At 40.6% G+C, this 27,420-nt stretch overlaps 1 protein-coding gene across 1 annotated transcript; it reads right to left on the bottom strand.

The window, feature by feature from the left end:
- Nucleotides 1-5,691: 5,691 nt before the first annotated feature.
- LOC138890203 (uncharacterized) lies at nucleotides 5,692-6,249 on the bottom strand. Its single transcript, XM_070173569.1, has one exon. It carries the CDS (start codon nucleotides 6,247-6,249, stop codon nucleotides 5,692-5,694), a length of 558 nt encoding a protein of 185 aa, XP_070029670.1.
- Nucleotides 6,250-27,420: the final 21,171 nt, after the last annotated feature.

Here is a 27,420-nt window from a genome sequence, read left to right as displayed (position 1 = left end):
AATTTTAAAATCTTAAATATTAAAAATTAGCATAGAAGGTATCGTAGTCCAAAATAGGTTACTGTAGTTATGTCCTTTCCCTATGAGATCTTCCGCTTAATATTTTAGGGCTATTTTGATATATTAATATTGTATTTATGATTTTATAATAATATAGGCTCTCATTTTTCTAAATGAATTTAGACAATATAATACATTCTCAAATTAAATTAGCAATAGGACATTATAATATGTTTTCAAATTAAATTAGTAATAAATTTTTTAAAGAAGCATATCCTAAAAGTGATAGGATTACATGACTAAAAATATTTACTTGTTCATCCCCCATCACTCCGCTTTCGCGACCAGGCCTTCCCATTCCCGAAGAAGAAAAACTCACATGACCAGCCTACCCTTCGCGTTCGCGAGTGTATCTTTGCGAACGCGAAGAAGGACACACAAGAACAATTGCTGCAGCAAAAATATCAGATTTTCTAAGTCTAAAACATCCCGTAGCCTATCTGAAACTTACCCTAGCCCTCAGGGCTCCAAACTAAACATGCACACAAGCCATAACATCATTCGAACTTGCTCGTGCGATCAAATCGCCGGAACTTAGAACCACGAATTTAGCACCAAATTGAATGAAATTTTCAAGAAAGCTTTAAAAATTTTATTTTCACGACCGGACGTCCGAATCACGTCAAACCAACTCCATTTCTCACCAAATTTTATAGACAAGTCTTAAATATCATAATGAACCTATACCGGGCTTCGGAACCAAAATACGGATCCGATACCAACGAGATCAAACATTAACCAAATTCTTAAAACCATTTAATTTTCAAACTTTCAGTTTTCATCAAAATTCATATCTCGAGCTAGGGACCTCGGAATTCGATTCCTGGCATACTCCTCGGTCCCATATTTCAATGCGGACCTAACGGGGCTGTCAAAACACGAGTCCGGGACATTGACAAAAGTTATGTAAATCAATTTTTAAAGGAAAACATTATTATTTTCATCAACTTTCAACAAAAAGCTTTCCGGTAACACGTTCGGACTGCGTACGTAAATCGAGGAGGGATAAAATAAGGTCTTAAAGGCCTTGGAATACCGAATTGAATTTTAAAACATAAGATGACCTTTTCGGTCATCATATTTTATCACATTTGAACTGGTGTGAGAAAAAGCTCCTGCAAAAAGGTAAAAACTCAAAACTTTCCTATAATGTTATAGAGTAACAGAACTACCTATGGTTAATTAAAGAACTCAAAAAGATTAACCAGCAGTATTAAAATACCAGGTTCTCTCTTCTTGTAGGCCTTCAACATTGAACTGGAAGACAATAAATATTTCTCTTGGACGAATTTTGATTTTCCTCTTATGCTGCACATTTTCATAATATAAAGAAGTTAACCAATCAACATCTATATGCAGGTCAAGTAGGACTGACATACTTCTAGGTTGGCAAGCTTCTGAAAAAGGGATGCATATGTGATCTTAAGCAAATCCCACATTGGAATAAGAGAGGAAAGTGAAAAGATGTATAAAGACAGACGCGTAGCTAAATGCACATGCCTCGGATTCTGTACAGTTAAGAGTAGTGACGAGGGGTCGACTTGACACCTACTAGGGTCAATAATAATACAGTTTAAGTGATACGCTAAGCATGAATACAATGACAGTCCAAAAACAAAGAGACATAAGATATTCTTTCATAAATAACATATCAATTTCAGGCATATCATGTAATAACTTACCTTTCAAAGCATTTAAGTAGTGTAAATCACGAAAAGTTCCACACAAATAACATGCGCACATTGTGCCGAGGTCGTCGGCCCGATCCAATATAATAATAAACTGTGCACTACCAGAGGGTCGAATGGCGTGAACCATAGATGCATCTATTTACTCTAAACCCATAATTTCCACTAATTTACATGTTGTAATCTACCCATAAGCTAAGTATTAAACTTACATTAAGTAGAAATAACTTCCCTCACAAAGTTAGGTTGAAATCTCCCTTTTTGAAGCTCCCAAATTGCCAGAGAATGGAGTAAAATGTGTCAAAAATGACAAACTCCCGTTATTTAATGAAGGTCACTGCCTTCAGCAGTTTCTGCATTTGCGATCCTAGGCCACACCTGCGCCAACCACATATGCAGAAAATGGGCCGTTTCAGCAGACCTTCACTAGGCCTACTGGGCTGCTTCTGCGGAATGCCAACCTCTTCTGTGGTGAGGGGGCCGCTTCTGCGGTTCCTAGGCTGGCCACCCATGACCGCATCTGCGAGCTCGCATATGTGGTTGACCGACTGTAGGTGCGGTTATGACAGAAGCTGGCATTCAGCCCTTGCCCAAAATTTCCAACTTGGTCCGAGACTTGTCCGATTGGCGCTCGGGGCCCCTAGGGCACGGACCGAACACACCCACAAGTTTGTAATGATAAAACGGATTTGCTCGAACCCTCGGAGCACCGGAAACAACATTAAAACTAGGAATCACACCCTAAAACCAATTTATTCAAACTTATGAACTTCAAGTTCTTCAATTTACTTCTAATGTGACGAAACACACTTATACTACTTGGATTGACACCCAATTTTGTGTGCACGTCTTAAATGAAATTATGGAACTATTCCCAGTCTCGGAATTCCGTTCGGACCTTGAAATCACAATAACCCGCCCCAAACCAAATTTAAAGAACATCAAAATCCTTAAGAAATCAACTTTCACTATTAGGTGCCAAAACTCTCCCGGGTCATCCAAAACCTGATCCAGACATACGCCCAAGTCTAAAATCATCATACGAACCTGTTGAAACCTTCAAATCCTAATTCCAAGGTCGTTTACTCTAAATGTTGACCGAAGTCAAACTTGGCCTTTTAAGCCAGCCTTAAGGAACCAAGTGTTCCGATTTCAACTCAAACTCTTCCAAATCCCGAACCAACCATCTCCGCAAGTCATAAATCAATAAAAGCAAGAATGGAAAGTCTTATTTAGGGTAACTAGGTTCTAAAAAGCAAACTACCAGTCGGGTCGTTACATTCTCCACCTTTTAAACAAACGTTCGTCCTCGAACGGGTTTAGATTCATACCTAAAGTGCTAAATAAGTGTGGATATGTGCTCCGCATGTCCTCCTCGAACTCCCAGGTCGCCTCCTCGACCGGTTGGCCCCTCCACTGAACCTTTACCGCAGAAATCCTCTTGGATCTCAACTTGCGATCCTGTCTATCAACAATAGCAATTGGCTTCTCCTCATTGCCCAAGCTCTCATCTGGATAAATAGTGCTGAAGTCTAACACATGTGACATGTCGGCATGGTATCTCCGGAGCATGGACACGTGAAAAACCGGATGAACTCCTGATAAGCTAGGGGTAAAGCAAGCTCATAAGCAACCTCCCCAACTCGCCTCAACACCTCAAATGGGCCTATAAACCTGGGGATCAACTTGCCCTTCTTTCCGAATCTCATAATACCCTTCATCGGTGAGACTTTCAAGGGAACCTTCTCGCCGACCATGAATGATACATCCCGCACCTTCTGATCCGCGTAACTCTTCTGTCTGGACTGCGTTGTGCGAAGCTGCTCCTAGATAAACTTTACATTCTCCAAGGCATCTTTCACCAAATCTATACCATATAACTTAGCCTCACGAGGCTCAAACCACCCGATAGGCGATCGACATCGTCGACCATATAAAGCCGCAAATGGAGCCATCTCGATGCTGGAATGATACCTATTGTTGTAAGTAAACTCGACCAACGGCAAGAACTGATCCCACTGCTCTCTAAAATCAATCATACATGCTCTAAGCATGTCCTCGGGAATTTGAACTATCCGCTCCGACTGCCCGTTGGTTTGTGGGTGAAATATTATACTGAGCTCTACACGGGTCCCCAACTCACTCTGTACGACTCTCCATAAATGGGAAGTGAACTGAGGGCCTCTATCTGATATGATGGAACAAGCACTCCATGCAACTGAACTACCTCCTGAATATAGATATGAGCCAACCTCTCTCAAGTATAAGTAGTCACAACCGGAATGAAATGTGCCGACTTGGTCAACCTATCGACAATGACCCAAACTGCATCAAATTTCTGCAAAGTTTGCGTCAACCCATGTACGAAGTCCATAGTAATGCGCTCCCATTTCCACTCAAGTATAGGCATCTGCTGAAGTAGGTCATCTGGCCTCTGGTGCTCATACTTATACATCTTCGTAGCACATGGATGAGTAGAATATCATGAACTGTGTGCCTCCTCTAGAATCCTTTCCCTCAAGCCATCGTCATTAGGAACACATAGGCGACCCTGGAGTCGCAGAACACCATCCTTGCCCATAGAAACCTCCTTGGCACTACCCTATAGCACCATCTCTCCGAGAACTGCCAAGTGCGGACCATCGAACTGCTGAGCCTTGATCTGTCCCAATAATGAAGACTGAGCAACAACATACGCGAGGACTCGCCTGGGCTCTGAAATGTCCAACCTCACAAGTCTATTAGCCAAGGACTGAATGTCCAAGGCTAGTGGCCTCTCCTCCGCTGAAATGAATGCCAAACTACCCATATTCTCTACCTTCCTACTTAAGGCATTCGCGACCACATTTGCTTTGCCTGGATGATAAAGAATGGTAATGCCTTAATCCTTCAATAACTCAAGCCACCTACGCTGCCTCAAATTGAGATCCCTCTGCTTGAACAAATGTTGTAAGCTGTGATGATCAGTATAAACCTCACATGACACCCCGTACAGATAATGCCTCTATATCTTAAGAGCATAAACAATCGTTGTTAACTCTAGATCATCCACGGGGTAATTATTCTCATGAATCTTCAGCTGACGTGAAGCATATGCAATAACTCGCCCCTCCTGCATCAACACACAACCCAAGCCAACGCGTGAAGCGTCGCAATATACCGCATACATCCCTGATCCGGAAGGCAATACTAGAACTAGTGCTATAGTCAAAGATGTCTTGAGCTTCTAAAAGCTCGCCTCATAATCATCAGACCATCGAAAAGGAGCACACTTCTGGGTCAATCTAGTCAATGGTGATGCAATGGATGAAAAGCCCTACACAAATTGGCAGTAATAACCTGCTAACCCTAGGAAAATCCTGATCTCAGTCATTGAAGTAGGACGTGGTCAACTCTAAACTACCTCAATCTTCTTAGGATCCACCTTAATACCCTCTCCCGATACAACATGCCCCAAGAATGCTACTGACACAAGCCAAAACTCACACTTGGAGAACTTAGTATATAACTTCTGCTCTCGCAATGTCTGGAGCACTACTCTCAAATGCTGCTCATACTCCCCCAGGCTACGTGAGTAGATCAGGATGTCATCAATAAAGACAATAACAAAGAAATCAATATAAGGCCTGAACACTCTGTTCATCAAATCCATAAATGTCGTTGGGGCATTAGTCAAACCAAAGGACATTACCAGGAACTCATAATGGCCATATCTAGTATGGAAAGCGGTCTTCGCAACATTTGAGTCCCAAATCTTCATCTAATAATACCCTGATCTCAAGTCAATCTTAGGGAACACTGTAGCACCCTGCAACTGGTCGAATAAATCATCAATGCGCGGTAACGGGTACTTGTTCTTGATGGTAGCCTTGTTCAATTGGAAGTAATCAATGCACATCCGCATAGTCCCATCCTTCTTCTTCACAAACAACACTGGTGCACCCTAAAGTGACACACTTAGTCTCACAAACCCCTTTGCTAACAACTCCTCAAGCTGCTCCTTCAACTCCTTCCACTCTTTTGGAGCCATACGGTACGTTGGGATAGATATAGGCTGGGTACCTGGAGCTAAATCAATACATAAATCAATATCACAATCCGGTGGCATGCTAGGAAGGTCAGAAAGGAACACATCGGCGAACTCTCGGACTAATAGAACTGAATCAATCATCGGAGACTCTGCGGTAGTGTCCCGAACATAAGCTAGATAAGCCAAATAACCCTTCTCAACCATATGTCGAGACTTCAAAAAAGAAATAACCTGACTAGATGTACTAACTGAGGAACCATTCCATTCCAACCTTGACAACTCTGGCATCGCTAAAGTAACAATCTTGGCATGGCAATCTAGGACGACGTGGTATGGGGATAACCAATCCATGCCTGGGATGACCGTAAAGTCAGTTATATCAAGAAATAGGAGATTTGCTCTAGTCTCCAAACCACAGAATGTGACCATAAAGGACCGATAGATCTGATCCACAACCAAAGAATCGCCCATAGGAGTGGACACATGAATAGGAGTACCCAAGGACTCGCGAGTTATATCCAGGAAACGATCAAATAGAGATGATACATATAATTAGGTAGACCCTGGATCAAATAGTACTGAAGCATCCCTACTGTAAATGGAAATAATACTTATGATAACGGCATCTGAGGCCAATGCATCTGGTTTGGCAGAAAAAGCATAGATCTGGTTGGAGCGCCGGCTGGCTGGCCTCCACCTAACTGAATAGTAGCTGGCTGACGTCTCCCTGCTTGGCCTCCACCTCTAGAACGGCCCCAATGGTTTGCCCTTCGCCTCTAGGTGGCTGGACAGCCAGTGCTGTAATCATGGGCTGCTGACCCTGCTGTACTGCCTTGCCCCGAAGTCTGGGGCAATATCTCTTCATATGATCGAGATCTCCACACTCAAAACAACCCCTCGGTACGGTGACCTACTGCCCTAATGTATGACCCTGATGACATGTAGACCCATTAGAAGAAGCTTGAATAGCCGGTGGGTGGTGTGAACTCTCTAGTAGCACTGAAGTAGGAGCTGGAAGAACCCTGGGGACCTGAATACCCACTGGAAGAACCCTGGATAGCTGGCGGGCGGTAAGAACTCTCTGGTATGGGACTGAAATAGGGGCGTTCTGGAGCACCTCGAGGAGGTGGTGGTGTTGAATATGGGGGTCTGCTGAGCTGACCTCTCCCAAACTGATCTCCGCCCCTAGCCGGGGCACCTCTAAACTCTCCAAAGAATCAAGCCCTCTTGTCCTGCTGTATATGCTCTCTACCTCTCAGATGCTAGCCCTCGATCCCCCGAACAAACTCCACTACCAGATGATAAGAAGTCCCTATCTCAACCTCTCGGGCCATGTTGTCCCTAATACCAGAATGCAACCCTACGACAAACCTCCGCACTCTTTTTGCGTCAGTAGGAAGTATCATCAGTACATGGCGGGACTACTCAGAAACCTCGCCTCATAGTCGGTCACTGACATTTGACCCTGCTCAAGATGCTCAAACTGATACCGCAACTCTCCCCTCTCAGTGGGTGGAATATACCTATCCAGGAAAAGCTGTGTGAACTGACCCCAAGTAATAGGAGGAGAACCCGCTGGCCTGCCAAGAACATAAGACTGCCACTATCTACGGGCCCTGCCCTTCAGCTGGAAAGTAGTGAAGTCAACCCCATGAGACTCTAATATCCTCATTTTGTGCAGTCTGTCCCTGCACTTATCAATGAAATCTTGGGCATCCTCATGACGCTCACCCTCGAAGATAGAAAGGTGTAACCTAGTCCATTTGTCCAATAACTTTTGTAGATCGCCGTTTGCAGCTGGTTTGGGCTCAGGTATCACTGCAGCAACTGGCTGGGCCCAATCCGTGGGTAATGTGCCCGGAGTCTGGTATACTGCGGCTATATGCCCAAGAGCCTAAGCAGTAGGGGTCTGTACTCCCCCTTCCACTTGAGATGTGGCTGGGTTTGCTGGAAATAAACCAGCCTGGGTCATAGAATCCATGAACCGCAGCATACGGCCCATGACCTCCTGAAAGCCCGGTGTTGTCATGAATTCTGTCGGGGTAGGCTCTGCTGCGGGTACCTCATCTTGCTCCTCAATAATGGGATCCCCCATGGGATCCACCAATGGCGCAACTGGGGCAACTCTAGGACGCCCTCGTCCCCTACCTCAGGCTGGTTCCTTCCCCCGACCTCTCTGCCTCGGCCTCTAGCAACGGGGGGAGCAGCGTCTCCTGGGTCTAGAACGTTCGCCGTGCGCGTCCTTACCATATGTGAGAGAATAGAAGAAGGAAATTTAGTATACCATCAAATTGCACGATAGAAGATGAATAAAGAGTAGTTTCCTAACATCCTATAGCCTCTCAAAGATAAGTACAAATTCGTACCGATCCGCAAGACTCTATTAGGTTTGCCCATAACTTGTGAGTCCTATGTGAACCTAGTGCTCTGATACCATATTTTCATGACCCAAGTTTCGTTATATGTCATGATCGCGCCCAACACCGTTGTTAGGCAAGCCAACCCTAAATCAACTAGTGAGTTCTCATTTATTTTAATAAACAACCCCAAATGTTAACTTAAATTTAAGACAGTCGATAATTAACAAATTCATAATAATAGAAATACAACCCCAAAGAATAATCTACTAATGTGTGTGCTAGGAACTAGTGTCACAAGTACGAGGGCAACCAGTAGAATGTACAAAATACAACTATCCTATTGCCTGAAATAGAATAGACAGTAAAAACAAAAGGAGGGAATCTGGCATGCTGCTGAACGACTCAGAAGGGGGAATCTCACCGTGAGATCTCGATCAAGTATCAGGAATGCGCACCGGACGGGTAGCTAGATGCACTTGCCTCAGATCTTGTACAGTTAAGTACCGAAGCATAGTATGAGTACATAAACAACATGTACCTAGCAAATATCCAGTCTGACCTCGAAGAGGTAGTGACGAGGGATCGACTTGTCACCTACTAGGGTCAATAATAATACAGTTCAAGTGATACGCTAAGCATGAATACAATGACAGTCCAAAAACAAGGAGACATAAGATATTCTTTCATAAATAACATATCAATTTCAGTCATATCATGTAATAACTTACCTTTCAAAGCATTTAAGCAGCGTAAATCACGGAAAGTTCCACATAAATAACATGCGCACATTGTGCCGAGGTCGTATGACCCGGTCCGATATAATAATAAACTGTGTACTGCCAGAGGATCGAATGGCGCGAACTGTAGGTGCATCTATTTACTACCGAGGAGATCGGCCCGATCCACAAATAACAATTATTATTAAGGAAGTACACATTGTCCATTTATAGTCAAGTAATTCATACAAGTTCTCAAGTAAGTGAGTATAGCCGTCTATATTTGTTTACCAATTTCTAGCATGACCTAAGTGATCTTAGTAGCAAGTAAGGACACAAGCATTTGCAAGTATAGCATGATACGTATCCTAAACTACCCGGACAATTAGCATAATAGTAGCTACGTACAGACTCTCTTCACCACGTACGTACGTAGCCCCCACAAATAGTCACATACATTTATTTAATTCATCTATGGGGTTAATTTCCTCTTACAAGGTTAGAAAGGAGACTTACCTCGTCCCAAAGCTTACTTCCAAATTCAATAATACGCTCAAACCCTCAAATCGGAGTCGAACGATCCAAAACTATTCAAATGGGGTAAGAACTAGTCAATATATGCTCGAGAGTTCATATTCTAACTATTAAACTAATTTTCCAACCCTAGATGCAAGGTTTCTAAAATTCATCTCAGGGCCCACGTACCCGGATTCCGGAAATTTTCGAAGAAAGTTGTTACCCATAACCTAAGGATCAATAATATATAATTTCTACTATATTCCATAACAAATTTCGTGGTTAAATCTTATTTTTGTCAAAACCCTAGGTTTTACTCTAAACCCATAATTTACATGTTGTAATCTATGCATAAACTAAGTATTACACTCACTTTAAGTAGAAATAACTTACCTCACAAAACTAGGTTGAAATCTCCCCTTTTAAAGCTCCCAAATCGCCAAAGAATGGAGTAAAATATGTCAAAAATGACAAACTCCTGTTATTTAAGGAAGGCCACTGCCTTCAGCAGTTTCCGCATCTGCGGTCCTGGGCCGCACCTGCGCCAACCGCATCTGCGAAAAATGGGCCGCTTTTGCGGACCTTCACTAGGCCTACTGGGCCACTTCTGCGGAAAGTCAACCGCTTCTGCGGTGTGGGGACCGCTTCTGCGGTTCTTGGGCTGGCCACCCATGGCCGCATCTGCGAGACAAAACCCGCACCTACGAGCTCGCATTTGCGGCTGACCAACCGCAGGTGCGATTATGACAGAAGTTGGGCATTTAACCCTTGCCCAAAATTTCCAACTTGTTTCGAGCCTCGTTCGATTGGCGCTCGGGCCCCCCAGGGCCCCGCTCGAACACTCCCACAAGTTTGTAATGATAAAACAGACTCGCTCGAACCCTCGAAACACCGGAAAAAACATTAAAACTAGGAATCACACCCTAAAACCAACTGATTCAATCTTATGAACTTCAAGTTCTTCAATTTACTTCCAATGTAACGAAACACGCTTATACTACTCGGATTGATACCAAATTTTGCGTGCAAGTCTTAAATAACATTATGGAACTATTTTCAATCTTGGAATTCTGTTCGGACCTCGATATCATAAAAACATGCCCCAAACCTAATTTAAAGAACTTCAAAATCCTTAAGGAATCAACTTTCACTATTAGGTGCCAAAATGCTCCCGAGTCATCCAAAACACGATACAGACACATGCCCAAGTTCGAAATCATCATACGAACCTGTTGGAATCTTCAAATCCTGATTCTGAGGTCGTTTACTTAAAATGTTAACCGAAGTCAAACTTGGCCTTTTAAGCCAACCTTAAGGAACCAAGTATTCCAATTTCAACCTAAACTCTTCCAAATCCCGAACCAACCATCCCCGCAAATCATAAATCAGTAAAAGAAAGTACTAAAAGTTTTATTTAGGGGAATGGGGTTCTAGAAAGCAAAACGACCAGTCGGGTCGATACAAATATTCCCTCTGATGTACCTTTTTAGGGTATTTGGGAATATCTCATATAAATAGTAGAAGAGGGAAGGCAAAAGGCATGTAATATTCTATATAATAACTTCTCTCATGAAAAGTCGACTCTCAAGAAAGTTACAAACATTGTCTTTACAAAAAGATTCTATTTGTTGATCTGATACTTTCTCCTCAGATCCGAGAAATCTTTCTATATTCCTACATTTGTTTGTCTTACATCATTGTCAGAGGGAAATCATCCACCTCATTGAATATTTGGGTGAATAATTCTCTCTATTTATATTTATTGCCATTTAATATAGTTATTACTTGTCAATACTCCCCTACACATTCATAACAATATCATTAAACACCCATTTGTATTAAATTGGTTTAAGTACAATTATACGTTCTTCATTACAATCGATTTCAGATCTATGATTATACCCACTATCATCTTGTTTAATTAGTTTAATAAAAAAGCTTAACACTGTTTGGTCTAACAAAACTTTTTTACCACTGAAATTCGTAACAAATCAATCAAAACCGCAAGTAATGTCTAAATTTGTGTAACAATGAAACAAAATAGCATGTAATTATCAAAAACTTTATCCTTAGTTTCACACATGATACATCTTCTCCGGTAACAAACAAAGTCAGAACTTTTTGCTCACATTTTCCGCAGTCACTTTCTTTTCTCGTTTGATGATTCAAGCCAAACATCATATGACTCCTTAGATATACCACTTTATATACCATTCAGAAATTAGAGTAGGGGGTAAAAGAAAAAGAAATAATACATATATCACAGTATAGGTTAGAGAGGTGCATAAGCAATCACATAGATCAATCAAATCATAATCTTTCTCAAAATTATTGATGTTCGGCTTAAAGTATGCATATTTTTACATATATCCCCTCACATTGTGCTCATGTCTCGTAAATTTTGGATGTATAATATAATGATTTATGCTAATTTGCGGTATTTCTATGTGTAGGAATCATTCGGATGCAATTTGGGACGAAAGCGCGCGAATTAGAGCGAAAATGGGAAGAAAAGGCAAAAGAGCACATTTGAGGGACACAGACAGCGTAATGCGCTACCTGTGGCACTCAAAACAGAATGCTAAAAAGTTGAGCGCCAGGACCAGCGCCCCACGCTGCCCTGGACGCTCAAAACTTGAACATGTCCTATTTCGATCGGGACTCGGTTATTTCGATCCCAAGATGTCCCCAACTCATATAAAAGCCAACCTAAACCTATTTTGAGGAAGAGGACATTTTTGAGAGGAAAACACAAGCACAGAGCCGTCATGGAGCCGAAATTCATCGAGTTCCATCTTTCTTCCTCAAAACTTAGTAATTTTTATGTTTCTTTGTATGATTTGTTTTGAGAGGAAAATACAAGCACAGAGCCGTTGTGGTTCCTTCATGACTACTGTTGTTTGGATATTGATTTCCTTCTTGATTTATCATATTGGTTTATTTATTCAATCTTGCACTTAATTATTTGATTGCTTAATCACCAATCAAATACTATCTACGAATCTAGAATTGAACTCGAAAGTGGTAATTCTAGATTGCATATAGGATTGAGTAGAGCAAGTTCTTGAACCTGGGCATCGGGGAATGGATTCGCGGTTAGGATAGACATATACCTAATTGTCTTGCTTGGTTGTAACGACCCGACCAATCATTTTGAGCATTTGTACTTCGCTCGGAAGTTTGGGGCACGAGTAGCTTCGCGTGATGTATTAGGACTTGTGTGCACAATTTAAGTTTATTTCGAGTTGATTTGATATATTTCGGCGCGAGTTTTGGAAATCGAAAGTTCGAAAGTTCATTAAGTTCGATTTGAGGTGTGTTTCGTCGTTTCGATATTGTTATTCATGATTTGAGGCCTCAAGTAGGTCCGTATTATATTATGGGACTTGTTGGTATGTTCGTATGGGGTGCCGAGGGGCTCGGGTGAGTTTCGAATAGGTTTGGGCTGCGTTATGCTCGTTTTTCTTATGTTCTGACATCGTTTATTCAAGTATAAATGGTACCACTTGAACAAATGAGCTCCGATTTCTGTTTTGATTGAAGCATTAGATCCGTATCATAATTACGGAGCCATAGCAAAAAGAATAGTCAAATTTGGACATCATATGAGAATTTTATGATCATTTTACTAAGAATTGGGTTGCTAGATTGTTTTTAGATTAATTACGAAATTGTCAGTGTTGCGTATTTAAAAATCTGCACTATTTTCAAATATTGAAACCAACACATCTCCTTCAATATAAGGTCAAATTGAGTGATTCAAGAGCCTAAATTGACTAGAATTTCACAAGAAATTCATTGGAGGCATCAAAAGTGAGTTTTGAGATCTTTGGCACGAGAAACGAGGCAGAACAATATTAAAATGAGGGTTTTGTTCATTTAACATATTTTGAGTTGGGGAGCTTGGAATTTGGCAATTTTCGAGGCGATTTTCAGCATATGTATTGGGGTAAGTGTTCTTTACTCGGTTTTGGTTATACTTTATGAATTTATCTTCGATTTTAGCTTTTGGTTGATGAATTTTAAAGGAGAAATTGGGGGTTTTGGCCTAAAGTTTCATAATATAAACTTTTGAGTTTTGAACACCGATTCGGAGTCGGATTTGAGTAAAACTAGTATGGTTGAACTCGTAATTGAATTGGGTTGTCAAATTTTATGAGTTTTATTGGGTTTCGAGGTGCGGGCCTAGGTTGGGCTTTTTGGTCGATTTTGGGCTTTTGATTAAAGATTCGACCTTTTTTGATTGGGATTGGTTCCTTTAGCATTGTTTGATGTATTAGAGTTGTTTTTAGTTAGTTTCGAGCCATTTGAAGGTTGAAACATGTGGGATGGCATTTTTGGAGCATCGCTTAGCTTGCTCGATATTAGAATTGGCTTGTTCGAGGTAAGTAACTCTTCTATACTTAGTGGCGAGGGTATAAAATCCCGCAATACATGTTATGTGATTGGTATTGAGGTGACGCACATGCTAAGTGACGGGCGTGTAGGCGTGCACCCTATGAATTGGGACTCTGTTGTTCCCATGGCCCTGTATAGTGGCCCTATTTTGTTGATATTTGTGTTTTCACCATGTGATAAAGTAATTGAGCTGTCAATCATGTTAAACATCATGTTTAGACTTCATGCTGATATTGTTTGTACTTATAGTGGTTATTTCTGATTGTCATCTCACTGATTTCTATTGATATTTTTGTACTCAGTCACATTCATACATTTATATCATATCTCAGTCTCAGTTGTTGTTATTGATACATCATATCATTGTTGTCGGGCTAGATTCATGACATTGTGTGCCCATGAGTATGACTAGAGAGATTGATGACTGAGTGAGGCCGAGGGCCTGAGTGAGAGTGACCATTTTTGGATCGGACTACACGCCGCAACATATTATATCTATTATACTTTATGGGATCGGGATGCACACCGCAATGATATATATATATATATATATATATATATATATATATATATATATATACACACACACATATATATGTATATACACGGGCTGCACACTGCATCGATACTAGGTCGTGCTGCACGCCGCAATGATACAACGCTTGGGCTGAAGGAGCCCCTCCGGAGTCTGTACACCCCTAGTGAGCGTAGTCGACTATATATATATATATATATGGATCGGGATGCACACTGTAGCAGTTATTATACACCATTAAGTGATTTAGTGTGCTGAGTATTGAGCTTCGTGAGAGAGGATGCGAGGCAATGAGATTGAGTACCCTAAGAGTGTGAGTACATGTTTCAGCTCTAAAATACATGGCATTTACATGTATACATGACATACAGACATAGAGATGCATTTTTCCTCATGTTATATAGTATCACATTATTCATGACTTATTATACACATTGATATGTGGGTATGGAGAGGCACTTTATACTTGTTTTTTGGAAAGAAAATGAAATATTTTGTTTATTGTGAAAAGGATATTTGGAAAATTACAGTTTTCAAACTTACTCGTACTTTTGGCATTTTCGGTAAGAGATTTGGGATTTTCTTTCACTCAGATATTTGAAAAGCATGACCATTTTCTGGAACTGTGAACGAGCTGAGTATTTTACTTTTGAGATATCTCTTTTATAATTGCATTTATGTTGTTATGAACTATTGTGAAAAATATTGGCATTGGACCCGATCCTGTGTTAGCTCGTCACTGCTTCCAACCTAAGGTTAGATATGTTACTTACTTAGTACATGGGGTCGTTTGTACTGATACTACGCTTCTGCACATTGCGTGCAGATGTCGGTTGCTGTTGTTGCTATGCTCGATGGTTGCGGGACTTGAAGATGTACCGACATCCCTGTTGTAGCTGTCTCCTTTTGTTCAGGGTAGGCTTAGCGTATAAAACTCTGTTTATGTACTTTTCAAACAGACTATGTCTTTCTTTCATTTTCGATTTATAAACTCTATTCTTAGAAGCTCATGATTTGTACTACCAGTCCTTAGATGTATATAGAATTCAGTAAATTTACTTTTGTTTAATCGACTTAATAAGATTATTGAAACTGGATAGCTTTAGTTTGCTTACCTAGCGGGTTGGGTTAGGTGCCATCACGACTGGTGAATTTTGGGTCGTGACATTGGTTGATTTACATGAATTATAAATGCGTTCTTGTTAGTTCTAATTATATAGACATATAGGCGTTAGGCTAGTTTGAATAGGCAAGTAAGAACTCGATAGATTCTTATGAGCAATATTAACCATGTTAACCAATAAACTAGATAAATTAGTTAGTCATTCAATTGAAGAATACAATAGGAGTGTTAGATAGCCCATAACCCTAGATCATTTTCATCACATTGATAATATAAAAATCTGCTCTTCCTCTGTTTAAAGTTCATTAGTTATTTTCTTTTTAGTTTAATTACTTTAGCATCACTTCTTTTGGGTTTAATCCTTGTTTAGATAATTAGAATAGTCTAATGTAGTTAATAGTTAATCACAAGTTCTCGAGAGTTCGACATCCAACTTTTAGTCACTTTATTACTTGACGACCGCGCATACTTGCATTTACGTTTGGCCGCAACAAGTTTTTGGCATCGTTTCCAGGGACTTAGAAATTAGCTATTTTTCTAGATTAGACATTTAATTTTTTTTATCTATTCATATTTTTGTGTTATAGCTTAGTTACTATTTTTTTATTTATTTTAACATGGCATCTTGGAATGAAAATTATTCGAATAATGGTTATTCTTATTTTGATGATCCTTATCCATATTGTGGAGGACCCCACTGGTAAAAAAATTATCAGAATGTTCCTGGGAGCGAGTTGTACGCACAATCTCAATCCTTTGAGTGGAATATTTGTATTATGTGTGGGGGTCAAGATGACCATTGGGATGGTTGTCCTAATTCTTTTCATCCTTCTCCGAGCCCTTATTATGATCTTTCTAACAATGTTTGTGAATTTGATAGGGGCAATAAAGTGCAGGATACGAAACGTGATGCATATATTATGGATATTCTAAGGCACGTAGCAGAGCAATAGGATGAACTCAAAAAGGATATGAAAAGAATGAGGGCAGCAATCACAAGAACGAAGGCTAATATGGAAGAATTGAATGAAGAGAGTGAGTTTCAACAAAAGGAAGATTTTGAAAAAGTGAAGATTTTGAGCCAAACTTGGCTAATGGAACAATCTGAACGGCTAGAAATATATAAAGCTCAACGTGAGAAAATTACAGATGGGATAAAGACTTAATAGAAGGAAAAGCTGAACTGGGACAAGAGATCGAAAACTTTGGCACTGCTATTCACGACTTGGAAGCTCAATTGATTGCAAAAGTTGATGCATCTAATGCCTAAGAAAATAGTTCTGAGTTGTGTGAAATTGAAAAGGAGCTTATACGCCAAATTGAGGAGCTAAAAGTGAAGAGTCAATTACTCGACCATACTTTTATTGATGATGTCCATATTGAGGAAAGCACTCTAGAGTTGTGAGGAAGTAGAAAATACTATAGTTGGAGACTCTAGTGTGTATAAATATGAGATGTAAAGAGTAAAACAATTCTAAAGTTAGGGCGTATTGGTCCTCATTCCATACATTTTTCAACATTGTGTTTGGATGATGACATGAAAATCGAGTCATCTGAGCCTTTGGAGGAGCCAACGGACGAGAAACAAGGTGCTTACATTCTTGAATTCGTTGTGCTAGAGAGAGAGAATTACATACCTCATCCGAAGGCCAAGAACTGTAGAATGCGATATTGGTTACTTGGCCTAATTAAATTTTTCTCACCGTCCCGGGAGCATAACAGAAAGCTTGAAGCCAAATTAAGGGCTCAATTCATAAGTTCGAGGTGGAGGCAAAAAGTGGTTCATGCCGTGCCGCGACGTTAAATTAGTCGCTTGTTGGGAGGCAACCCAGCTTTACTGCTTTCTTTTATTTTTGATTTTTTTTCTTATTGTATTATTTTTGTAGTGTTATTTTATTTTGTAGGTTTTGAGCATAGAGAGCAAAGCCATAGGAAGTGTGCAAAAGTGAGCCATGTGGTTAGAACTAAGTATGGGGGGCGCACAAAGGATCATACTTGGGAGAAGTCTGAGTATCCCGTGAGATGCTAATGCTTCGGCCTTTGGCCTACCAGGGAATCTCTTTTACCCTCTTGTTATTTATAGTGTGCATTGAGGACATTGCACAATTTTAGGTGTGGGGTGAAGATATTCTTTGGATGATTTTCCGTGCTATCCTAGGTTAGTTGTAGTATTCTTTCTTAGTGTAGTAGTTTTTATGTAAAGAAAAAATAATATTTGAAAAAAAAATGAAAATTGGAAAACCCCCCCAGAAAATTTGGACTTTTCCCTACGATGGATTTTGTGGACATTTTTCTTGAGGGATTGAAGTCTAAACAAAAAAAAATTGAAAAATGAAAAACATGTCATTTTTTTGTAGCAATAATCCCCCGTGCTTTTTCTTTGTGCATCGGTTCTTTTCCATGGGATATAGTTTGAATCAGGTAGTAGTAGTTTTTTATTTTTAGAGTAGATAAGGTATATGAAATAAAAGGAGGAAGAATAATGAACCTAAGCGTCCTTGAATTGTTTGATAGTAGCATATTTAGATCTTTGGCATGTATAGTATTTTCCCTATAATTTGAAATTATTGATGATTCCTTGCTTAGTTGGATAGCATGTTTTGTGCCACTATTTCTCGTTTTCATGACTTGTGTTCACTTTGTGCTTAATGCTTAATATCTCGTGACTCCGTGAATACTTGCATTTGTTGAGAGTCGAAAAGGGACCGTCCTTAGTGAGTCATATGCCATGTGTGGTGAGACTTTTGTGTGGTTCATGTATTGCACTTGTGTCTAGAACTTGCCCGGTATGTGAGTTGAAGCGAAATTTTAGGTGATGCTCGATGTGAGAAATAATTTTAGGCTTTCTTTGATCTTTTTGAGCTTATTGCTTACTATAAATAAAATTTATCCCTAATTACCCTTTTGAGCCTATAGACTCTTATTTGGCACCCATATTACAAGCCTATACCCTTTTTTGTTCTTAATTGACATTGTTTTTACCCTTTTACCTCTTAAAGCACTTTAATTGTAAAATAAGCGCTAAAAGAAGTTAGAACGGACTAAGTGTGGGGTGGCTTTTGAGTGGAACCAATGAAAAAAAAGAAGGGTGCACTTATTTTGTAAAATAATACACCACTAGCGAAAATTAAAAAAGAAGAAAAAAGAAGAGAAAAATCTGGAAAAAAAGAAAGAAAAATGTAGACGAATAAATTGTTGTCTTGTTCTTGCTAGTGAGTATGAATTAAAGTAGTGCTTAAAGAAGAAGGGAACATTTTTTGGGGATGATATTATTTGTAAAATTGAAGTGGTGTTGAAGAATTTGCGCTTAAGTTATTTGGTGATGTGTTAAAATGCTTAGGAGGGTGAACCACTATTCCTATATATGTTCTACCCGTCCCTTAGCCCACATTACAACCATAAAAAATCCTAATTAATTTTAGATCGAGCGAGCTTATATTAGTAGATATATACATTAAGGGCAAGCCTATGGTACCAATTGTGTGCATGTGACTTCTTTGTGAGAGTGAGAGATTTCTTTTATATACAAGTGAGTCCTGAAACTAAATTTGATCATGAGATTCGACTCTCTTATTCTTGTTGTGAGGGCACATGGTTTTACGAGGGATAAGTAACATTATTATCTTTCTCTATCATGTTGGGTGTTCAAGCCACGAGTACATTGTGACATTGAGTTGGTTTGTGAGCCTAGGATTGTTATGAGCATGTTGTCTTTGTTTGAATACTTTTTAAGTATGGCATAAGTTAAAGGGAAGTGTGTGGTGATTGCATATGCTAGAGTTTAATTGTTGCTATCAACCATGGTCATTGGTGCGGAGTGCTCAAATATAGAGTTATTTGTTGGTTGACTCGAGGACGAGCAATGTTTAAGTGTGGGGTGTTGATGTTTGACTTAAAGTATGCATATTTTACATATATTGCCTCACATTATGATCATGTCTCGTAGATTTCAGATGTGTAATATAATAATTTGTGCTAATTTGTGGTATTTCTATGTGTAGGAATCATTTGGATGCGATGTAGGACGAAAGCGCGCGAATTGGAGCAAAAATGGGATGAAAAGGCAAAAGTGCACATTTGAGGGCCACAGCGTGGGACGCTACTTGTGGTGCTCAAACAGAATGCTGAAAAGTTGAGCGCCAGCGCCCTACGCTGCCCTGGACGCTCAAAATGTGAACATGTCCTATTTCGATCGGGACTCGCTTATTTCGATCCCACGACGTCCCCAACTCATGTAAAAGCCAACTTAAATCTATTTTGAGGAAGGAGGACATTTTTGAGAGGAAAACACAAACACAGAGCCGCCGTGGAGGTCGGAATTCATCAATTTCCATCTTTCTTCCTCAAAATTTAGTAATTTTTATGTTTCTTTGTATTATTTGTTGTTTTGCTACTATGTCTATGTGGAGCTAAACTTCACGTTCTAGGGTTGTGGTTATTTCATGATAATTGTTGTTCGGATATTGATTTGCCTTCTTAATTTATCATATTGGTTTATTTATTCAATCTTGCGCTTAATTATTTGATTGCTTGATCACCAATTGAATACTATGTACGAATCTAGAATTGAACTCGAAAGTGAGAATTCTAGATTGCATATAGGATTGAGTAGAGCAAGTTCTTGAACCTGGGCATCGGGGAACATATTCGCGGTTAGAATAGACATATACCTAATTGCCTTGCTTGGTTGATTTACAGAATTATAAATGTGTTCTTGTTAGTTCTAATTACATAGACATATAGGCGTTAGGCTAGTTTGAATAGGCGAGTAAGAACTCGACATATTCTTATGAGCAATATTAACCATGCTAACCAATAAACTAGATAAATTAGTTAGTCAATTCAATTGAAGAATACAATAAAAATGTTTGATAGCCCATAATCGTAGATCGTTTTAATCATATTGATAATATAAAAATCTGCTCTTCCTCTGTTTAAAGTTCATTAGTTATTTTTTTGTTTAGTTACATTAGCATTACTTCTTTTGGGTTTAATCCTACTTTAGATAATTAGGATAGTCTAATTTAGTTAATAGTTAATCACATGTCCTCGTGGGTTCGACATCCGACTTTTAGTCACTTTATTACTTGACGACCGCATATACTTGCGTGTGCGATTGGCCGCAACAAATATGAGGCGTGAAAGACTTACTAACATTACGAGCTTAACCGTAGATAAGAAAAAAGTTGATTTATTACTACTATTTACAAGAGACCATGTAAAAGAGTTTTGTAGTCCTTAGTTATATTGTAACAATCTTGTTAGCTTGCCAACCAAAAGAGTTTGCTCTTCCAAATATGTCCTTGTATTTGTTATTTATTACTTCATATTCTAAAACATGTTTTTAATAAATCAAGATACTTTCAAACCATTTTTGGTAATACATATGTGACGACCCGACCAGTCGTCTCATGAGTTACCACTCAATTTTTCCCATTTTTACTTCTTTATGCCTTTTTATCCGTATTTTGTGGTATCGGGTTGGTCGGATCGAATCCGGAATGATTTTGGTAATGTTTGAGACACTTAGTCTCTTTTAAGGAAGTTTAAGTTGGAAAAGTCAACCGAATGTTGACTTATGTGCTAGAGGGCTCGGATGTGAGTTCCGATGGTTCGATTAGCCTCGGGAGGTGATTTGAGATTTAGGAGCGTGATCAAAATAAGTTTTGGAGGTCCGGAGTGGATTTAGGCTTGAATTGGCGAAGTTGGTATTTTGGCGATTTCCGGTTGGTAGGTGAGATTTTGATATAGGGGTCGTAAAGGAATTCCGAGAGTTGCAGTAGTGCCGTAATGTCATTTTGGATGTGTTTGCAAAATTTCAGGTCATTCGGACGTGGTTTGGTCGGGTTTTTGATCAAAAGAAGAATTTAGAAGTTTTTGGAACTCATAAGCTTGAATCCAATGTAATTTTGATTTTGTTTTGGGAGTTTCGAGAGTTGGAACAAGTTTGAATGAGGTTTTGGGGTATGTTGGTGCCTTTGGTTGAGGTCCCGGGGGCCTCGGGTGAATTTCGGAGAGTTGAACGGATCATTTGAAGTTGAAGAAGTTGCAGATTTTGGTCTTCAGTAGTTGTAGGTATTTTACTCTTCACGTTCGCGAGTGGACCCTCGTGTTCGCGAAGAGTCAACGGAGGAAGGTGGAAATTTAGCCTTTGCGTTCACGAGGCAAGCTATGCGTTCACGAAGGGCTACGAGATTGTGCATCGCGTTCGCAGTTGTGGTGTCGCGTTCGCATAGAAGGATAGAGCAGCTAAGCTTTAGGGGAATTAACTCATCGCGTTCGCGATGGATGGAATGCATTCGCGAAGGTTCGTCTGGGTAAAGCATAATGTTCGTGAGGATCTGGTCGCGATCACGTAAGAGGAAATTTCGTCAAAGTTAAATTGTGCTTCACGAACGCGAGGCGTTGACCGTGTTCGCGAAGAAGGATTTTCCGGCCTGAGTAGAAAGTTTAAAAGGTCGTCTTGTCCGCGAATGTGGGGTTTATTTCCTCCATAGTTGGTCGTTTTTGGAGCCTTTTGAAGGAGATTGAAGAGGGATTCAAGGGAAAACATTTGGAGGTAAGAATTTTGGACTTAAAACTCGATTCTATTGTGAAATCTACCTAATAAATAATGGAATCTAAGCCAAAAATTGAGAAATTAGGGCTTGAGATTAAGATACTTTAAATGAGGATTTGAGGGGTCATTTGGACTCCAATTTCAGTGTTCTTGATATGTATAGACTCGTGGGAGGATAAGTATTCCGGTGATGTGATTTTTATTGAGTTTCGAGACGTGGGCCTGGGGGTTGGGTTTGGCCAATTTCGAGATTTTTGGTATTATTTGATTGTTTTCGCTTGGGCTTCATTCCTTTAGCATATTTTGACGTCGTGATTCTGATTTTGGATAGATTCGATGCGAGTGGAGGCCGATTCAAGGGTCAAAGGCATCGTAAGCTAGAGATTTGACCGGTTCGAGGTGTGTAATGATTGTAAATGATATTCTGAGGGTTTGAAACCCCGGATTGCACATCGTAGTGCTATATTGAGGTGAGGCACACGCTTGATGACGAGCGTGGTGTCATGCACTGTTGGGGATTGTGACTTAGTCCATGCCAGATGACTATTTTACCGCGTATTTGACTGAAACCTATTTGCTATCATCATAATTTGGGCTGAACGCTATATTTGGGCCTTGTGCCAACTATTTGAACCCTTCGGGGATTTTACTGGTATTTCCTCACTATTTTGACTTTATACTTGAACTCAGTCATGCTATATTTCACTGTTTTCGTACTCAGCCATGTTTACTCTGTTTTAAACACTTACATGATCTTTTAAATGATATTTTTGGGCTGAGAAACATGTTTTACTATTGCCCGAGTGGCTTGTGAGGATTTTGACTGAGTAGGGCCGAGGGCCTAGGTTGTGAGGATTTTGATTGAGTAAGAAAGAGCATGTTGTGAGGATTTGATACTAATTATGAGGCCTAGGGCCTAGTGATTATGCCATGGGGAGGCTTGATATTGCGGTTGGTACATAAGGGGCCCCTCCAGGAGTCTGTACACCCCCAGTGAGCGCGGGTACCCATTGTGATGTGATATTGAGACCGAGGGGCTGGTATTGTTCTATGTGATTGCCCGAGGGGCTGGAATTGTTCTGAGATATTGCCCGAGGGGCGGATTTATTGATACTGTGCCTGAAGGGCGAACTTTTATGTGTTTACTTTTTCATAATTGACTATCAATTACCTGCTTAATCATTGAAAAAGGCTTTTCATGAAACTATTGAGCTAAAGAATTTTACCTATCTATCATTGATTTACTGTTTTAAATGGTTTTACTGCTTCATTATAGAATGCTTTGTGTTTTACGTGATTTCTTGCTTTCAATCTTTATTTACATTTGTTACTCACTGAGTTGGAGTCCTCACTTTACTCCCTGCACCCATGTGTGCAGATTCAGGCATTGATGATCCTGCCAGTGCGAGTTAAGAGCTCCCAACGGACATTCGGAGTTCACGAGGTAGCTGCTTGGCATCCGCAGACCCGTGTTTCTCCCTTTTTATCTTCTCTATCTCTTATCAGACGTTTGTAAGAGTTTGTAGACTCTTCAGACTTGTATTAGGTTATATAGATGCTCATGACTAGTGACACCCCGGTTTAGGGCTGTGTTGGGTTGTTTCTTCCACGTATTTATGATATTATATGCTACTTGGATTATTTTATTATGCTTCGACTATTTCTAAATGCTTAATTGTTAATAAAATTGGAAAAATGGGAAGTGTCGGTTAGCCTTGTATTCACGAGAGGCGCCATCATGACCGGGTCCGAGTTTAGGGTCGTGACAAGTTGGTATCAGAGCCTAGGTTACATAGGTCTCATGAGTTATAAGCAAGTTTAGTAGAGTCTCGCGGATCTGTACGGAGACGTCTGTATTTATCCTCGAGAGGCTGCAGAACCTTTAGGAAAAACTTCATATTCTTGAAATTCTTATCATGCATCCTTGATTCAGCTTGAAAAGTAACTCTTTAAATTCCTTCCACGCGTTCGTATGCGCGCATGAGCGCTCGGTATCAGATATGCATCGATGGCTTGTGATTCCCCGATCAAGGGGCGAGATGTGATCTCTATGTGTTGATGTTGGGCCAGTCGGGAAGACTTGAGGCCGGATTTTTCCTATAGCTTGAGCCTTGAGCTGTTGATTTCGTGAGCGCGTGTTTCTATTCTGTTGTGTCCCTATTAAGAGAGGTGATGATTGGATAGTTATGTGATGAGTATGATGTGACTGCGAGATGTATTCATGTGATTTGGAAGCGACGGGAAGGGTTTGCTGGAGGATAGAAGAACTATTAGGTGCTCGATTTCCATCTTGATTTGAGGTATAACCTCGAGTTATGGGAGTGTGAAGAATCTTTCCATGTTTCCTAATTGGGAGTGGAGTAAATTTCATGTCGCGGTGTGAGTTCAGACTCAAGAAGTTTAAGTGACTGCGTAATATTTATGACGGTGGAAGGTATACAGAAATGCTAGGTTGAGGCAAAGCAGGTGGGGTTATCTCCTGCGGATTGTTTTGAAGTTTGTGTAATCCCTTGTGTCATTTATTGGAAGATCTCTGTTACCAGGGAAATATATGTTGTACAATTCGAATTTGGGTTGCTCAAGAAAGTAGGCTTGACTACTACGAGAGTGAATGCGAGATTTGCAGAAGATATAAAGTAATAGATGGTCTGTGTTCCACGAGCTTATGAAGGATTGAGTTTAATCTCACTATGGTATTATGGCAGCAATAAAGTATGTGCGTTATGAGTTATTGTGTATGTTTTGGTCTATTTCTTCGAGCCAAGTGGGGGAGTCCACTATTAATTAGTCAATTGCATGGTTATGTGCTATGTTGGTTCCAGTTTGAGGCGTGCGGGTGAATCAGTCATCGGCTCCAGTGCCAGTTACTTCACCACCACCCGCCCAGTTAGCTAGGGATCGCCCCAGAGAGGGAGGTCGATCACGTAGTGGTCAGGCCTGTTTCTATGCACTTCCAGCTAGACCCGATGCTATTGCTTCAGATGCTGTTATTACAGGTATTGTTTCAGTCTGCCATAGAGATGCCTCTGTATTGTTTGATCCCGGTTCCACCTTTTCTTATGTGTCATCATACTTTGCTCGTTATTGGGTACGCCCCGTAAGTTTTTTGCTTCACCTGCTCATGTATCTACCCTAGTGGGCGATACTGTTGTTGTGGACCGTGTGTACCAGTAATGTATGGTGACTATTGGGGGTCTGGAGACCCGTGTGGATTTTTATTACTGTGTATGGTGGATTTCAATGTCATTTTAGGCATGGATTGGTTATTTCCATATTGTGCTATTCTGGACTGTCATGCTAAGACAGTCATATTGGCTATACCGGGTGTGCCACGGATCGAGTGGTGAGGTGTGGCTGATTATGTTCCTAGTAGAGTGACCTCATTCTTGAAAGCCCAGCGTATGGTTGGGAAGAGTTGTCTTTCGTATCTAGCCTTTGTGAGGGATGTCGGAGCTGAGACTCCCAGTATTGATTCTATTCCAATTGTGAGGGATTTTCCCGATGTGTTTCCTACAGACCTGTCGGGCATGCCACTGGACATGGATATTGATTTTGGTATTGACCTGGTGCCGGGCACTCAGCCCATTTCTATTCCGCCGTATCGTATGGCACCAACATAGTTGAAGGAATTAAAGGAGCAACATCAGGAACTCCTTGATAAAGGGTTCGTTCGGCCTAGTGTGTCACCTTGGGGTGCGCCGGTTCTATTTGTGAAGAAGAAGGATGACACTATGAGAATGTGCATTGATTATAGGCAATTGAACAATGTAACAATTAAGAACAAGTATCCTTTGCCTCACATTGATGATTTATTCGACCAGTTTCAGGGAGCGAGAGTGTTCTCCAAGATTGATCTCCGTTCAGGTTATCACCGGTTGAAGATCAGGGACTCAGATATTCTTAAGACAGCTTTCAAGACCCGATATAGTCATTATGAGTTCTTGGTGATGTCTTTTGGCTGACCAATGCCCCAGCAGCATTCATGCATTTGATGAACAACATATTTCGGCCTTATCTGGATTCATTTGTCATAGTCTTCATTGACGATATTCCGGTGTATTCGCGTAGTCAGGAGGAGCACGCGGAACATTTGAGAGTTGTGTTGTAGAGATTGAGGGAGGAGAAGCTTTATGCAAAATTCTCTAAGTGTGAGTTTTGGCTCAGTTCAGTGGCTTTCTTGGGGCACGTGGTGTCTAGCGAGGGTATTCAGGTTGATCCAAAGAAGATAGAGGTGGTTAAGAGTTGGCCCAGACCGTCCTCAGCCATAGAGATTCGCAGCTTTCTTGGTTTGGCGGGTTATTATCCCCGGTTTGTTCAGCGATTCTCATCTATCGCATCGCCCTTGACCAAGTTGACTCAGAAAGTTGCTTCATTTGTATGGTCGGACAAGTGCGAGGAGAGCTTTCAGAAGCTCAAGACAGCTTTGACCACAACTCCAGTGTTAGTTTTGCCATTAGCTTCAGGTTCATATGCTGTGTATTGTGATGCTTCTAGAGTTGGTATTGGTTGTGTGTTGATGCAGGAGGGTAGAGTTATTGCTTATGCTTCTCTTCAGTTGAAGCCCCATGAGAAAAACTACCCCGTTCATGATTTAGAGTTGGCTGCCATAGTTCACGCGTTGAAAATTTGGAGGCATTACTTGTATGGTGTGGCTTGTGAGGTGTTTGCTGATCATCGTAGCCTCCAGCACTTGTTCAAACAAAAGGATCTCAATTTGAGGCAACGGAGATGGTTGGAGTTGCTTAAGGATTATGATATCACTATATTGTACCAAGAGTAAAGGCCAACGTGGTGGCTGATGCTTTGAGCCGAAAGGCAGTGAGTATGGGGAGTTTGGCATATATTCCAGTTGGGGAGAGACCTCTTGTAGTTGATGTTCAGGCCTTGGCCAATCGGTTCGTGAGGTTAGATATTTCGGAGCCCAGTCGGGTATTGACTTGTGTGGTTTCTCGGTCTTCCTTATATGATCGCATCAGAGAGCGCCAGTATGATGATCCGCATTTGCTTGTCCTTAAGGATAGAGTTCAGCACAATGATGCCGTAGATGTGACCATTGGTGACGATGGGGTGTTGAGGATGCAGGGCCGGATTTGTATGCCCAATATAGATGGGCTTCGGGAGTTGATTCTGGAGGATGCCCATAGCTCGCGGTATTCCATTCATTCGGGTGCCGTGAGGATGTATTAGGATCTAAGACAACATTATTGGTGGAGAAGGATGAAGAAAGACATTGTGGGATTTGTAGCTCGGTGTCTCAATTATCAGCAGGTGAAATATGAGCATCAGAGACCAGGTGGCTTGCTTCAGCGAATAGATATTCCCGAGTGGAAGTGGGAGAGGATCACTATGGACTTTGTTGTGGGACTTCCACGGACTTTGAGGACGTTCGATGCTATTTGGGTGATTGTGGATCGGGAGACCAAGTCCGCGTACCT

The sequence above is a fragment of the Nicotiana sylvestris genome, chromosome 4 (genome assembly GCF_000393655.2).
Source record: "Nicotiana sylvestris chromosome 4, ASM39365v2, whole genome shotgun sequence".
Classification (NCBI taxonomy): Eukaryota; Viridiplantae; Streptophyta; class Magnoliopsida; order Solanales; family Solanaceae; genus Nicotiana; species Nicotiana sylvestris.
The sequence above is the reverse complement of the archived record's forward strand: the minus strand, read 5'-3'. Positions and strand labels throughout refer to the sequence as shown.